The sequence below is a fragment of the Trypanosoma grayi genome (assembly GCF_000691245.1).
Source record: "Trypanosoma grayi strain ANR4 Tgr_425_V1, whole genome shotgun sequence".
Lineage (NCBI taxonomy): Eukaryota > Euglenozoa > Kinetoplastea > Trypanosomatida > Trypanosomatidae > Trypanosoma > Trypanosoma grayi.
Window position 1 is genome coordinate 1 of NW_008826044.1, and position 14,633 is coordinate 14,633.

A 14,633-nucleotide genomic window follows, 5' to 3' on the forward strand; every position below is an offset into this window, starting at 1 on the left:
GCCCGCTTGGGTTGGCGGCGGCCTAGTCTCGTTGCCGGGGGTCGCCCCGGCGCGTTTGGGAACGTGGCGCAGAGTCCGGCCTCGCTAACGTCGGCCTTGTTTGGGCCCGGTTTGCGGATTTCGGGCCGCGGCGCGGGGCGGGAAAACAGCGCCGCCAAGACCGAGGGAAACGACCGCCGCGCAAGAAACGCGCGCCCGGGGGGCATTGTTTTCGAAGAGGGCCGCCTTTATGTGGCGGGGTGTTTTGCTTGTCGGGGCTGCGTGCTGTTTTTCGTTTGCATGTGGGCATGGTGCCCGTTTGTGGTGCGGATTGGTGTATTGGGCCCTTTTGGGGAAAACCCGGATGATCGTTTTGGTGGGTCTGCATGCCGTTGGGTTGTTTTTGTTTTCGATTGTCTTTGTTTAATGGTGTAGCACTGCTTGCTCAAAGAGGCCTTTTGAATGAGATAGGGATTTGCTGACATGTACAACTATTTGAAATTTATTTCCTGTTAGTGCAATACATTGTTTCGTCTCCTTTTGTTAAGATGCTTTTGTCAATATGGTTTGGTGGGGTTTTATTGTGGGCACAGAACCTCACGCCAGTGAATCGTGAATCGCTGTATGGTTGATATGTACTGTTCTGTATGTTTGTTTGATTTTTTCCCCATTTTTTGTAGTCATTATAGTTTTTTCTTTCTTTCGAACATGAGCAAACAGCAAGAAAAACAACAAGATGGGGTAGGCAGTGACCCACAACTTCAGACAGCCAATGGGTTTTCAGAAGGCGAGCCTTTACTGGAGGTTATGCTTAAGAAGTTTCACTCAATGTATCGAGAGAACGCGGATCCCTTTATCCTGCGAGTTGTCATTGCTGGTGAACGCAGCGAAAACGCTGCTCATTCTCTTGGGGTGCTGATGTCAGAACTGGTTGATGCAGCTATGGAAAGCAGCGAAAATCCGTTATGCGAGAATAATGACTCGCCAATGAAGCCATCTGGTGTGCTTATTGACTATGAGAACGTTTTCATTGAGCTAATCGAAGGGTACGAAAGACATATTGTACAGTACCTAAAGTTGTTACACAATCACTGTGAACACAAAGAGAGTGCTCATTGCTCAAATGTTCAGGTGCTGTTTTTGACTGACGATGTTCCTACTCCAACCACACCATTCTTTGGGTTTGTGGACAAGGTGCCTGCTATAACCGAGGATGGAGGTATTCAGGAAAAGACTGATGAGGAGTTTGCCGAAATGATTGTAGCGGATGTGCATCGCTTGATGGAGTTGGCTTCTTTGGCGGCAAATGAGCCAACAAATAAACGTAAAATGTTCTTAGATAATGTTAGAGTGACGCGTCCTCTTCTTTTTCCTCTTACGTCGTCGATCAGATCGTATTTGGCGAAGGATTTTTGCTTTACACTTGGAGAATATGTGAAAGTGTTTGGAAGTATACCAGTGTTAACTCGAGATGTAGAATTGAACCATCCTGCTGAGGATCCTTTGAAGTACTGATATTACGTATGCGCATCTCAGGTGGTTATGGCGATGTAATTTAGCACATCAAATTATGCATGTAGTCATTGTACAATTGATTATGTGTGTTTGTTGTGTGTGTGTGTGTGTGTGTATGTGGTTGGCAGAATGTTATAGTTGAGTATTTTGGGGATGGTGCACTCTCATGATTTCAATCCTTTATTATTATTGTTATTATTATTATTATTATTATTATTATTATTTTCTATCTCCAAGAATTTTAGAACATGCCAGCCAAAAGAGGAACCAAAGTCAATAAATTTCGTGAAGGTTCAGGAGATGATCACTTGCCGGTTTTCTCGGTTTTCGTTGAGAAAGAAGGCCAGGGCCGATTTGGGAGGATTGATATCGAACTATTTCTGCATAGGGCACCAAAGGCTTGCGATATATTTCTGCAGAGCTGCGCGGCCACATTAGGCGGGGACAAAAAGGGAGCCAAGCGGGTTTCGTGCAAGCAGTACCGCTTCGTTCGCCTTACAAACGAGGGGCTCCAGGTGGGTGAGCGTTCATCTTCTCGAACTGCCTCTGTTTCCGAGTTAGAGAGCGAGGTGGGACGCATATATCATGGGGTCGGAATAGTTTCACTCTGTCGTTCATCTACTTCATTTGATGAGTCGTTCTTTTTTTGCCTAACTGATGATCGTGTCGAGGTCGAATCGTTGGATAAGAGGCACGTTGCATTTGGAAGAGTAGTGGAGGGACTGGATATCCTCTTGGCGCTTCAAGACGCCCTTTTGCCTTATGTAAAGGAAGGATGTATCATTGAGGGAGGGCCGTATACCATCTCAGAGATACTCCCAAAGACAACACTATAGTTTCTTTGCTTTCAATCCTATTGTCTCTCTTAGAATGAGTGATGACGGAAAGAATTTCGGACGTTCTGACGGACCGCTATTTTTGCTGTCTCCTTCTTTTATCCTTCTGTTTTTCTTTTATGATTTGTTATTATTATTATTATTATTATCCATTTTTGTTGCTGTTTTTTTTCCTCTATAGTGAAATCATGAGTCATCAGAACTTAGTGAGTGAAAGCGTGGCATCAACCTTAAGTGTAGAGCTTGTTTCGTATGTCATCGGCCGTCACGCTCGTCAGGGAGAGGACAACTCATCTGATGCCACAGAAAATGAGATGGAGTTAAGTACTCGTAAAAGTATTGAGGGACTAGGACTGCTCGTTGGTCTCCGTTTGTCAGAGCGGCTCCTGTATCGTGAAGCAACTATTGGTGGGCTAACTCCCCTCGATGTTACTCGCTTTATTGCACAGCAATTTTGGAAGGCAGCGTTTGGTAAGAAGGCTGATCGAATGAAGCACATGGATAACATTTACTTTTGTCTTATCGAGAGCAATTTTAGGTGGCTTGAGGGGTTTTCAAAGCTAAGAACAGAACGGGCTATTTCCACCGTATCTACTTATGCTTCTGGGGTTTCCGAAGGCCTAGAAAACTCGGACGAATCTACCATTTCTCCGAAAGATAGGATAGACAACTCGATTGGTCACAAAGACGTCTTGGTATATGCAGTTGGTATTCTGAGAGGTGCAATTCAAGTAATGTATCCTAATGGCCCGGTTAAGATTCACGCGAATCTTAACAATGAAAACGAAACGACTTTCGTCTTGGACTTTAGATCAGCGGCGTGATTTGGTCTGTTTTGTGGAAGCTTTTCTTTTTTCGCTCCTCAAAAAAAAAAATGAATGGGTCTCAGTTTCACCGCTGCGTACATGTATATATATATATATATATAAATATATATAGGTATATATAAATATATATATTTATTCTCCATTTCTTATGTTTGTTAGTTTCTGTTTCAAGAAGGAAATTATATGCTCCGCTTTTACGCTTCGCGCCTTACCGCGCTCGGCCGCGTGCAAAGCCGTTCCTTTACTTCATTGCAGGTTGAAAATCCCTGTGCCACATTGGCAGAAAAAATAGTACGAGGCGAAGAAGCTACCGTTTTTTACACGCACCCTAGTTACGTCATGTCCCGTGAGAAGGTGCTGTACACCATATGGGTCGATCATGGAATTGTAAGCATTTGCTGGAAGCTACTGGTGCCCTACTTTGCTTTCGCTTATTTCTTCAAGGCTTAGGAGAAGAAATAAATTTTTGTGGGAATTAGTTAGGGGTGGGAAACGAAATATATATATATTTGAAAGGTGTGGAAGTAGCTATCATGTATCAGAGGTGAACTTCATGCTGCGGTATCCCAGTAATCCTCTTTTTTTAAAACCTTTCTCCTTCTACTTTGTTGTTATTGGCTCCTTCCGTAGGCGAGGTAGGAAGATGTGGCGTTGTCGCCCCTGCTTACCGAGAAAAACTGATGCATTTTATCCATTGCCGTCTGTTATGGACGCACGTTCGTTCGTTGGTTTTGTTCGTTCACGCACCGCCAGACTTGCAAATTTCTTGGTAAATGAAGCGCTGACTGCAAATGCAACTCAACGTTCTAGGTTCTTCGATGCACATGCACGTGAGAAAATCAACAAAAGCTTAGACACCCTACTGAACTTAAAGGAGAAGGATGTGGAACGTGTGATTTGGGAACAACACAAACTACGCGACGAGCGCCTGGTAACCTGCCTTGTCCCCTATCAACTGGCGGCCAATATCATTATGAGCGGGTTTCCAAAAGATATTAGGAGAATGTGTGTTACGGAGTTGCAGGCGGAGGAGGCATCTATTGCTGCTGGTTCTAACAAAGAAGAAAACAATAGGTTTCTCCAGTGGATTGAGAAAGATGTGTTTGTGTCAACAGGCATTAACTATTTAAGGCGTTTATCTCCACGCCAGCACACCCGTATTCCAATTATCGCAGTTGTAGGGCACAGCCAACATGGGAAAACCACACTCCTTGATGCTTTGCAAAATACAAATTTTCGTTTAGAAGAATCGAGGGGGAGGACGCAGTGTGTGCGAGCTTTCACCGTTCCTGCGGTTGAAGGCGGCCCCATGCCCGTAACTTTTGTTGACACGCCTGGTCAACGTGTATTTTCCGAAACTCGCCTTCACGCACAGATTGTTGCTGACTGTCTGCTTTTAGTTGTGTCAGTGGTGGAGGGGGTTCAGAGCCAGACCTACGAAACGATTAAAGTAGCGTTGAACGTTGACAGACCACTTATTGTGGTTTTGAATAAGATGGATCTCTTTTCCGATTCACAGAAAGCTTGGGAGGCCGTGTCAAGGGTTCTTGCAGGACTTCGAGAAGCTGGCTTAAACGTTGATATGATACATAAAGAGAGGGATATTGATCAGTTGCGTCTGAGTGAGTCCACACCAATAACAGATGCCCAAGTATCCAAGACAACGGAGAACTCTTTCCAGGTGTTTGCGCCGATGAAGAAGGTGGATCCTACATATAAAGGTAGCCGAAAGCATCCAGTTGTCAGTTTACAACGTCGTTGCGTTGGTGTGTGTATATCTGCCAAGAAGCGAAAGAATTTTGATCTACTTTGGTCACTTATTGATCTTATGACATTGACGTGTCCACCGCTCTGTCACAGTAAGAGTATGGATTACGCATCACACAGTTGTTCGTTGCAAGCTGTTGTTTTGGAGGCTTCGAAACATCTGTTTAATGAGGAGGTGTTTAGAGTTAATAAAAGTCTACAAGGACTCCAGAAACGGGAAGATACGGCTTCCGAGAAACGACAGGCCCGCTTCGAACAAAACAGTATTTCCGTGCGAATCAACTCGTCATTAAACGCCGCACGCAGAAAAGTTAAGAGTTCAAATCCGACCAGTACAAATTGTCTTGTTCTCACTGTCATAGTCAAGGAGGGTTGTATTACAAAGGGAGTTCCATTTGTAGCAGATCAAACGAAAGGACGTGTAGACTACATGGTAAACGCCCTTGGCGATTCTCTGGAGAGGGCAGATCCTGGCACAGCCGTAACAATCATAGACGTTCATAGTACTACTGGATGTCCTGGTGTGGGAACGCATCTGTTGTCAATGCCTACGGAAGCTGAAGGAGTGTGCGTATTTGAGTACAGACGTTTGCTTCAGTGGTTTGTTGAGTGTTTCCCTGATCGATTACATCTTCTTCGCCCAAGAGGGATGAACGTGTCCTTTTCACACCTCGGCGATTACGGACAGCTCAAAAACACTCTCTGCTTGGAGTATCAGCTGCTCTACGGGCCTCCAGAAGCTGCGGTCCTGGTGGAGCCGGACTCACAGTCAACTCAGCAAGAAATTTCACCGGATGGCACACCGAAACTCTTAGAAAAGAGTATTGCTGAGTACCTACGGGAGAAAAACGCAGAGGAGACAGATGTTCAAGACAAGCTTATGTTGGAACGTGGATGCCATGAGACGATGCCGATGATGGACGAAGATCTAAAGGCTGTGTTGCAAACTACATGGGCAGAGCTACAGCCTCAAAATCGACCAAAATCACAGGAAGAGTACGATGATCTAATTAGAAACTGTATCCAAGTCGGTGTTCTTTTCAAAGTTGATTCCTGGCACAGCGCACGAATGTTGCACCGTGAAGTCACACGGTTGGGCACACGAAAAGTGGCCTTTCATGCTATTGGAATGCGATTTGGTGAGTTAGTCGTGGATGATATTTTGTTTTTCAGTCGTGCGATGAAGATTGTTGTGTGCTATCGTACTCCTCTAGCCGCTTCCACCGAACTCGATCGGTACCTTGAAATCAATGACACTTGGGTCTTGCAAACAGATGACATTTCAGACGTGGTTCTCTTCCTTAAATGGTGCGCAGTGTCTCTACATAAGGAGCATGCACCCGACGACTGTGGAAAAGCAGAGCCAAACAAAAAGAGCTACTTTGTGCTTATGAACAATCGATTCAAAAGGAATTCCAATGAGAAGAGCGAGAATCAAGAGACTCAAAGGCGTCGCCAACTACTCATTACACCAAGATCTTCACATGAGAATCTGTAAAGTTAAAGACAGAGTTTTGACACGTGTTCCCCATTCCCTGAAGTACTGATTATGTTATGTGTCCCTGTAAATCGATGTAATTCTGCGATAATTCTTTCTGTTTTTTTTTTTTTTTTGATGGGGTGCGTGTGTGGTGGTGTCTGCTCTCAATCTCTGTGTGTGAATGTGTTTCTTTTTTTTGAAAAAAAAAAGCGGTTAGGTGCCATGAGGGGGAAGGAAGGGGGGGCAGATGCAGCCGATGATGAGAGCTACCTCCAGGCCGTAACGAGACTGTGCACCAACTCGAGGTTTCTCCTCGCAATTAAGGCCTATGAGCGAGCCTTATATGATGCCGAAGGTGCCACTGCGGCAGAATCCTTATCTGAAGAGGTTGGTGACGTGGTGCCAGTGGATGTCTTGTTCAAAGATTTTCTGCTCCACTGCAACGCGCTCAGCGTCAAGTGTGTTGGAACGGATCTCAGGGCAGCGAAGGATTATTTGCACATATGCCTTTATCAGCTAGAGAGACGAGGCTTGGTACAGTGGAGCCGTGAGGCTGATAAGGTCAGTGAGGTACTCGTGCCAGACCAGGATGATGAGGGCATCACATTTCTCATATCTGTAACGCTAAACAACTGGTCATGCCTCCTGCTGCGATCAGGTGAAATAGAAGAGGCTGCTGTCTTCCTCCAGGCAGCGCTATATGCTTCACCTGCAATAGAGATGACCCGTATTGTTCTGCTTAATATGTGCGCGCTGCATGTGCGTAACTGCTGCTTCCCTGAGATCCGACTAACTGCCATGGGACTGTTTCAAGAGGGCGAAGGTGACATCGGAGGAGGCGAAAGAAAATTATGTACCAGTCTAGATGCCACTGAGGATGTGAACGGACTGCTTTTTGCATTTGCATACCACAATGTGGCCATTGCAGAAGAATACCTCGCCCCACAGGACGCAGAGAAATTCTACAATCAAGCCAAAGAGTGTATCATCGCGAGCCCATACCAGGAGTGGTCATCAATCATTGAAGGCAGCCGAAGGAGGTTCCAGGCGATTGTACAACGGCACAGGGAAGAGGCAGCACGAAAACGAGAGGCCATCGAGGAAGAAATGGAAGCTGCCAGGTTGGCGGAAGTGTCAAATCGTCGCAAAGGAAGGGCCGCAAAGAATGCAACAGTTCAGCGGTCCTCCGTGAAGCCCCAAAGTCGCAGCAGAAAGTCTAAGAAGCGTATCTCAACCCTGGCAGCAGATGGCAGCGATGAGCCCGTGGAGTTTCCCCCAATCAGTGAAGAGGTGTGGAGAGCGATTCGAGCGAGGGGTTTGACAGGAGCCGTGGTTCCACTGCTCAGTATTGCAGAGGTTGGGCACATAGTGTTCGGAAAGGGTCAGGACCTTGAATCGCCTTTTGCCTTACTTCAAGGTGTGTCCTCAAGCAGTGTTGCCATGATTTTGTTGTGGGAGGAAACGCCGCTGCAGGTTGCAGATGAGAGAGAGCGGGAGAATTCCACGCCTGTGAGGCGAACGGTGTGGTCTGTGTTTGCCCCACGATATGAAGACAGGATTATTTTGCCACCGATCAAACCAAAACGAGGCATCATGGAGTCAACTATGACAGTGGATGCACTGAAGTCTTTCATGCCACCTCCATTGTCTGAGAAAGCAATTGAGGACGCGGAGCGTGGCGTTACTGGTGTTAAGAAACTGCTCAATCACCGGCTAATGGCGCTCCTGCGAGCTGAGAACGCATTCGAAGAAAAATGGAAAGCAACCATGGTTGTGAAGAAAACTCTCACCGCATTCAATCTCGCACAGGACATCATGAAACTGAAGGTGACCATAAAAGAGAATAGGGCAAAACGTACGGCATTAGAGAATGCTAGTGCGCGGCGCATAGTCCGTTTCTTTCGACTTGTATCACGGAGCCACCACCAGATTCAGGGGCCTATCGATAAGAATATGAGGATCAAACACTTTGAGGAAAAGTCGTCGGTCACGCTGCAGAAGTATGTGCGACGATGGCTAGCAGTTAAGGAATTGCGAAGGCTTCAAGCTGAACGTCAGGCGAATATTAAGCGTGTTGTGACAGTTCAAAGCATATACCGTGGGCGCGTCACACGCCGTCAATACTTTGCATGGCGAGAAGATGAGTTGGGCACACGTGCAGAAAATGGGACGAAAGAAAAACGCGAGTTCGCCGCCACGCAGATTCAACGTGCGTACCGACGTCATGCATATCTCCTTCAGAAGTGGTGTGATGAGGGGCAGACTAAGCGCTTCATACTTCACCACTACAAATGCTCTAGAGAGTACTATGCAACACTCATTCAGAAGACATTTCGTGGATATCTCGTACGGCGTGTCTACGGTCGCACAGTTTACGCAAAGCGATGCTATGGTCGGAACTGCTGTCGTGCGGCAGTATTTAACACATGTGCTACAATTATACAGAGTGCATTTCGAGGGCATGTGGCTCGTCGAGCCCAAAGGGGCCAACTGCAGCAGCACCTGTTGCAGACCATGCGAAAATGTGTGGAGGCACGGCAGCAACGCCAGCAAAAGGCGGCGGTGGTCATCCAATGTGCCTATCGTAGATACAGGGCACGTCAAACAATTGCACAGATACGGGCGGCACGCGAGAAGGAGCGACTGCTGCGGCGCAAGCGAGTGTACCCGTCGTTTCGGCTGGAGGAACAGGTGTACTAACTGTGATGTACCAAAGATGTAAGGTTTGCTCTCACAAACTTGGAGTTGTCGTTTCGTACGATAAATGGCGGTTTATCTTACGACTGTTGTGGAAGCGAAGGGAGCCTCCCAACCACCACCACCACTACTACTTCTTCCTCAATATTTCCCCATTTTCTCTATATTCGCACAAATTTTCTTATAAGCTCGATCAATCGTCATCAAAAAAGTAGTCTGTTCCAGTAGCGGGCCGGTGGCTCACGATACGGTATGGGTCTTATATACTCTTATACTAGCAGTGACTACGAACACAAGACGTGTTCAAAGTGTCTTCGTACCGGTTCGTTGCTGCAGCCAGTCACGCCGTGTGTGCACTGCCGATATTATTTGTGCGTGCACTGTTCCAAGCCGCTGCCGTTGGGGCAATGGACCACCAGTTGGCCTTTGTCGTGCATAGCTTTCTCGGCCCTGCGAGCACCACGCTGCTGCTTCTCATGTGGGTCTCCTCTTCTCTCGCTGAGCGACGGTATTCTGCGCTACATTATGCTCTTTCTCACCTACAAGAATCAGGATCGTCTGCTGCGGGTATGCACACGCTTCCACAGCGTCCTGCCCCTCCCCTACGAGTATGTCAAGAGTTTGGAGGAGAAGTACCTGTGGAAGGACCCGTACGACATCTTGCACGCGAGTCGCAGGAGTATTGTCCTCCGTGGTGTGGATCGTCTCACTGGTACGACGCATGCCCTAAAGCTGATACCTAAGTCGCAGATGTTCTCACGTCGAATGTGGCAAAGACTGCAGCAAGGCATTGACATCCGCATTGCGGCTTCGGCGTTCCCAGCGTTCTTCATGTCATTTCACAGCGCGTTTCAGACACGAGACTTCATCGTATTGGTGATGGAGCTTCTACCACCGGAAAGGTATCAGCCCCTCTCAACCCTCATGCGGAGCGGCATGATTGGAGAGGCAGAAAGCCGATTGATCATTGCTAGAGTGCTGGAGGCAGTACGTTGTCTCCATGACGAGCTTCATGTTGTTCACCGAGAACTATCACCGGATGCGCTTTTCGTCGCCGATGACAATATTGAGGATATCCGTGTGCTCCATTTTCATCATACACGCTTCTTGAAATCATCTCTTCATTCGTCGTACCTGCAAAGCCTGTGGAAGAAACAGCAGAAGCAGAAGCAGCAACAACAACAACAACAACTCCAGAAGCCATCTCTATCGGCTCTGCCTCGAGACTCTGGAGATTTTGAAGTCAAGGAGGACAGTACTACCACTGCTCCAACACCCTCGCATGCCGCCAGGCAAATCTCACGGCCACCGCCGCTTTCTATTCCGGTGGACATTGGATTGCTGCGCATGGCAGGCATATATGCTAAGCTAGCACGTGAGCGAGAGGCTCAGCTGCAAGAAGCCGCGAGACGATCCCGAAATTTTTCACAATCTACATTGGAAACGCTGTGTCACTCTGGTTGTGGTGTGAGCCCCAGTGGTGTGACAATGGAAGGGTCGGTTGGCTTTTCCATACCAGCTGTTGGCTCGCACCAGCACGTGCAGCTGGGCTCCATGGCAGCGGATTCTTTAGGCCCTCCGGGAATTAACGACGTTGATGACTCAATTATAGTAGCAACACCTCGAGCAGCTGTTGCGTACGTGGCCCCAGAGCTTGGTGAGGCTCTGTGTGCATGCTCAGTGGTGCCATCGCTATCGATTCGGGCTGGGGATGTCAAGAAGTGGGATGTTTTCGCCATCGGGGGCATTTTTTGTCAACTACTTGCATGTTCAGTGCGTCAGTCTACCGATTCCCATTGTTGTATTGACTGGGAGACGCTAAGTGCCAGTATTACTGGTGACAGTATTGTTTTGCTATTAAGTTTGATGCACATAGAGCCGGCTCAGCGTGTATCTTGCGGGGAAGCGATTAAACTCATGTGTGATCAGGTGGGGACATATGCGCCCGTCAACCTGGAGTGAGGGGCGGGTGGGGAAGAAACAGAATTTGGGACCTCGGCACGCATATCAGTAGGTATGTGGCATTGCCACTGTTGATTTGTCGCATCCCTTTTTATTTCCGTTGTCTTTCTCTCTCTCTCTCTCTCTCTCTCTCTCTGGGTCCCCTTCTTTGGACTTAGGTCTTTGTTGCCCTCTTTTTTGCGTACGCACTATCCTTTCGGTTTCTGTCTGAACAAAAAAAAACATCACAGGTAGATTCATACATCGTGGCAATGGGGACATCTAGTTCGACACTCGATGTGGGAAGGGCACTACGCTCTATGTTGACGGAGACGACTATACATGATGACGCTTTTGCGTTGCTGCTGGGCACAGAGCTTTCTAATAGTGAGTTGGAACGCGCCGTTCCTCTGACCGTTTTGAGAAGCATGCGACATTGTTACACCAGGAATTTTGCGCAGTTGTTGTTTAAGTGCATCGAAGTTGTCGCAAAGGTTCTGACCACTGATTTCAAGAGAGACGAAAGAAACATTTCTGCCGAAGCACAAAAATTACAGAATGCACTTCGGCTAATGAGAAGAATGCTTCCCATCGCCATGGAAAGCGGTAACACGCCGTGCGATGAGGAAAGTCCTGATACTGCTGACACAGTAAGTTTAACCCAGAGTCCGGATGTGGGCTCCGCAAATGGAGAAGCGCCCACAAGGCGGTCGCGAACGCAATTCACCAAGACGTTTGTGCAGTCATTTTTTGTGGAAAACCTTGCATGTGATGACGAAAGGCCGGAACATCGGCTGCCGACTCTCCCCGGCCAAGAATTGCCCCTAGGTAAATTTATGGGCTGTGTATTGATTGACTGCTGCTTTATTAGAGGTTTGACGCTAGACAAAAATGCTGCTCCGACAGATCTATCTCCGAGTCACCCTTATGTTGATCAGTCCCTCCTGTGGTACCCAGGCGTTGGTGGAGAGCAGACAACGGAGGTGAACTCCACCATGCATACCATTCGATACGAAATTTTGTACACACTCGTGGCTCTCCTGGCGTACCCACTTTTCTTGCCTCCTGGCAGCAGAGACACAATCTTCACTGAGCCGTTGTTGAGTGTTGATACAGTGCCTCTATTACCAACGCTGGTGGCGTCTTCTCTGAACACAATCTTGTCGTACAATCCTTTTGGCTCCCTCCCTTACACAAGTCATTGGGTGGGGGCGAAGGAGTTGGTGACGCAGATGAGCGCGCGATTCCTGGGTGCTATCTTGTGCTACCCGGGCGCCCCACTCGATGAGGCCCCGCCAACCTCGGTTGCTGGTGTCCCTGCGGGCAATGAAACCAACGCATTGAGCAGCAATGCAGCGACAGGGAAAAATGGTGAGGCTGTAGGAAGAACTGCCACGTCGTCACGTGTGCAAGTTGTCCATAGCGCGAGAGAACTTATTCATAAAATCACAGCTGAAGAGGCTCGGTGCATTGTGGTGCGCTTCCAACCGATCATTGGCCTTAAGTTGTACGCAAATCGAACATATCTACCGGATTCTCAGCGGTGTTTTCTAACTCAAGACGAATTCATGATGGTGCTCTGGCGGCTCATTGAGCTCTCTCCTGAATGCCTTGCGGCCTTCGGACGAGAGCCGGCGGTGTTAGGGTACCTGCTTCCCCTCGTTGACTACGCTCTCAATGCAAGAAGGGATCCACATTTCTTTCCCCACCTTGAGCTCGTGTTGTTCATTTTCATGCGCCTTACTGGGAATCGTCCATTTTGTCTGCAGTGCAATGCGCCTTTCCGCGAGAGTATTCCGTTTGAATTCGATGCCTTCAAAGGGTCATACGCTGATCTCATTATTATTATGATGTGTTCGTTTCTGCTTATGCGTGATGATTTGATACGTCCTTTTCACGTAACCTGTAGTGCAATCATAACGAACATTGCACCCTTCCTGAAGAGCGTTAGTTTGACCGTTTCAAAGAAGTTGAGTATTGTGTTTGCCTCTGTGGCGACGAAGTGTCTGGCGTATAAAAGCTCTCTGCAGACGACATTGGTCCCCGTAGATGACGACCAGGTGGTGGCAGACCATATCGTCATGTGCAGTATAGTGGAAGCTATCGCCAGTGTGCTGCAGTATCAAGAGGCGGGCGCAGCACCGCTTCTTACCGTCTTCGTGGAACGGAAGAGTCTAGTGAATGAATTGGCGGCAGTGTTTGCGGCAGAGGGGCCTGGTGCCATCCACACTGGTCTCCCCTCGCCGTTCCTTATCGAGACACTCAGGGCTGCCATTGCAACTGTTGAAGGCGTCGTCGCGAACGCAGCAGCAACAGGCAAGGATCCTCTCTCGACAATACACAGCACAACGCTTGTGGGCGCTTTGCCGACTCCACACCCAATCGTCGTGAAGCGGCTACACTCAACGTGGCAGATGGAGCAATGGGCCATGAGGACAAACTGGTCATCGCTGTACATGCACTCGCCTCCTGGAGCCTTTGGGGAAAGCAAATCGATAAAGATGTTGCGCTTTGCGTAAACATTGTTCTCATTTCTTTTTTTTGTTGTTTTCGTTTTATTCGCCTTGATTGCTGTGATGACAGAAACTTGTGCGTCTAGAGCTCTTTATCCATTGAATATATATATATATATATATATATATATGTTGCGCACTTTCCCCTATTCTTTTCTACTAACCAACCACTTGTTGCTGCTCTGTTCTGTCGTTCACCTTTGTCAAGACAATTTTTTTTTGTTCTTGGGGGTTTTGTTTCTCTCTTCTGGCTGATCTTCTCTGATGCATTTTATGTGTAGCCACTCTGGTGACGCATACATACATACATACATACTTCCAGAGAATTGATGTCCTGCTGCAAAGCAGCCAACCCCCCAGAGGCCCTTACGTGTCAAGTGTGTCTGGACTCCTTCCAAAATCCGATACAGGTGTTTATATGTGGCCATATATTTTGCCAGGCATGCGTGGAGGGTGCTAAAACGTGCCCTACGTGCCGTGGGAAAATTGAATACACAAAGCCTCCTGGGTATTCCATTCTTCAGGCAATTAAAGTCCTCCCTGTGATATGTACTAGTTGTGGGTGGCAGGGAATGCGGGAGCAGTCCAGCGGGCATCGTTGCGGAACGAAAGAAACCCACAGTATATATAGCAATTACCCGCAACTTTCAGACGCTGAGTTGCATTCCAGAGCCACAAACAAAGCACAAACATCCATCTTTGAACAGCCTGGCTCTGTTCCCGGAATTGCTCTGGCCTCCTCCAGTCAACCCACAAGTGGAGGCGCCGCAAAAAGGACGTATAATAAACCTCGTTGAAAGAAATTTGAAAATATTGGCACTTCTCGATAGTATCAAAAAGTTTTCTTTTTCGTTTCTGTTGAAGTCGATCAGAGCGTATACCTTCTAAAACCTATAGCTACGCAAAAAGTCTCATTCATTTTCATGACGTGCTCACTTTCTTTTCCTCCACGATAATTGCCACTGCTTCAATGGAGCATCGCGTCTGGAGAGTCGAGTGAAGATAGTGGTGCCGTCTCAGGGAGCAGAAAACGGAGGAAAAGGGAGTGATGGATGCACACATACATAAACTCCCTCCC

General features: G+C 47.7%; 9 protein-coding genes across 9 annotated transcripts; all 9 read left to right on the top strand.

Annotated features, from left to right (window-relative positions):
* DQ04_04251000 (hypothetical protein) lies at positions 1–414 on the top strand (the record flags this gene model as incomplete). Its single annotated transcript, XM_009313441.1, has 1 exon — positions 1–414. A coding segment is annotated over one exon (414 nt), but the record flags the coding sequence as incomplete, so codon positions are not given.
* Positions 415–786: 372 nt separating this feature from the next.
* Positions 787–1,494, top strand: DQ04_04251010 (hypothetical protein; the record flags this gene model as incomplete). Its single annotated transcript, XM_009313442.1, has 1 exon — positions 787–1,494. One exon carries the CDS (start codon positions 787–789, stop codon positions 1,492–1,494), a length of 708 nt encoding a protein of 235 aa, XP_009311717.1.
* A 248-nt stretch (positions 1,495–1,742) lies between these two features.
* On the top strand, positions 1,743–2,330 carry DQ04_04251020 (cyclophilin; the record flags this gene model as incomplete). The annotated part of the gene is made up of 1 exon (XM_009313443.1): positions 1,743–2,330. One exon carries the CDS (start codon positions 1,743–1,745, stop codon positions 2,328–2,330), a length of 588 nt encoding a protein of 195 aa, XP_009311718.1.
* A 188-nt stretch (positions 2,331–2,518) lies between these two features.
* DQ04_04251030 (hypothetical protein) lies at positions 2,519–3,154 on the top strand (the record flags this gene model as incomplete). The annotated part of the gene is made up of 1 exon (XM_009313444.1): positions 2,519–3,154. The coding sequence occupies one exon, from the start codon at positions 2,519–2,521 to the stop codon at positions 3,152–3,154; it is 636 nt and encodes a 211-aa protein (XP_009311719.1).
* A 1,312-nt stretch (positions 3,155–4,466) lies between these two features.
* On the top strand, positions 4,467–6,422 carry DQ04_04251040 (putative translation initiation factor IF-2; the record flags this gene model as incomplete). Its single annotated transcript, XM_009313445.1, has 1 exon — positions 4,467–6,422. One exon carries the CDS (start codon positions 4,467–4,469, stop codon positions 6,420–6,422), a length of 1,956 nt encoding a protein of 651 aa, XP_009311720.1.
* A 204-nt stretch (positions 6,423–6,626) lies between these two features.
* DQ04_04251050 (hypothetical protein) lies at positions 6,627–9,104 on the top strand (the record flags this gene model as incomplete). Its single annotated transcript, XM_009313446.1, has 1 exon — positions 6,627–9,104. The coding sequence occupies one exon, from the start codon at positions 6,627–6,629 to the stop codon at positions 9,102–9,104; it is 2,478 nt and encodes an 825-aa protein (XP_009311721.1).
* A 249-nt stretch (positions 9,105–9,353) lies between these two features.
* Positions 9,354–11,063, top strand: DQ04_04251060 (hypothetical protein; the record flags this gene model as incomplete). Its single annotated transcript, XM_009313447.1, has 1 exon — positions 9,354–11,063. The coding sequence occupies one exon, from the start codon at positions 9,354–9,356 to the stop codon at positions 11,061–11,063; it is 1,710 nt and encodes a 569-aa protein (XP_009311722.1).
* A 251-nt stretch (positions 11,064–11,314) lies between these two features.
* Positions 11,315–13,561, top strand: DQ04_04251070 (putative protein HID1; the record flags this gene model as incomplete). Its single annotated transcript, XM_009313448.1, has 1 exon — positions 11,315–13,561. The coding sequence occupies one exon, from the start codon at positions 11,315–11,317 to the stop codon at positions 13,559–13,561; it is 2,247 nt and encodes a 748-aa protein (XP_009311723.1).
* A 323-nt stretch (positions 13,562–13,884) lies between these two features.
* DQ04_04251080 (EF hand) lies at positions 13,885–14,352 on the top strand (the record flags this gene model as incomplete). The annotated part of the gene is made up of 1 exon (XM_009313449.1): positions 13,885–14,352. One exon carries the CDS (start codon positions 13,885–13,887, stop codon positions 14,350–14,352), a length of 468 nt encoding a protein of 155 aa, XP_009311724.1.
* Positions 14,353–14,633: the final 281 nt, after the last annotated feature.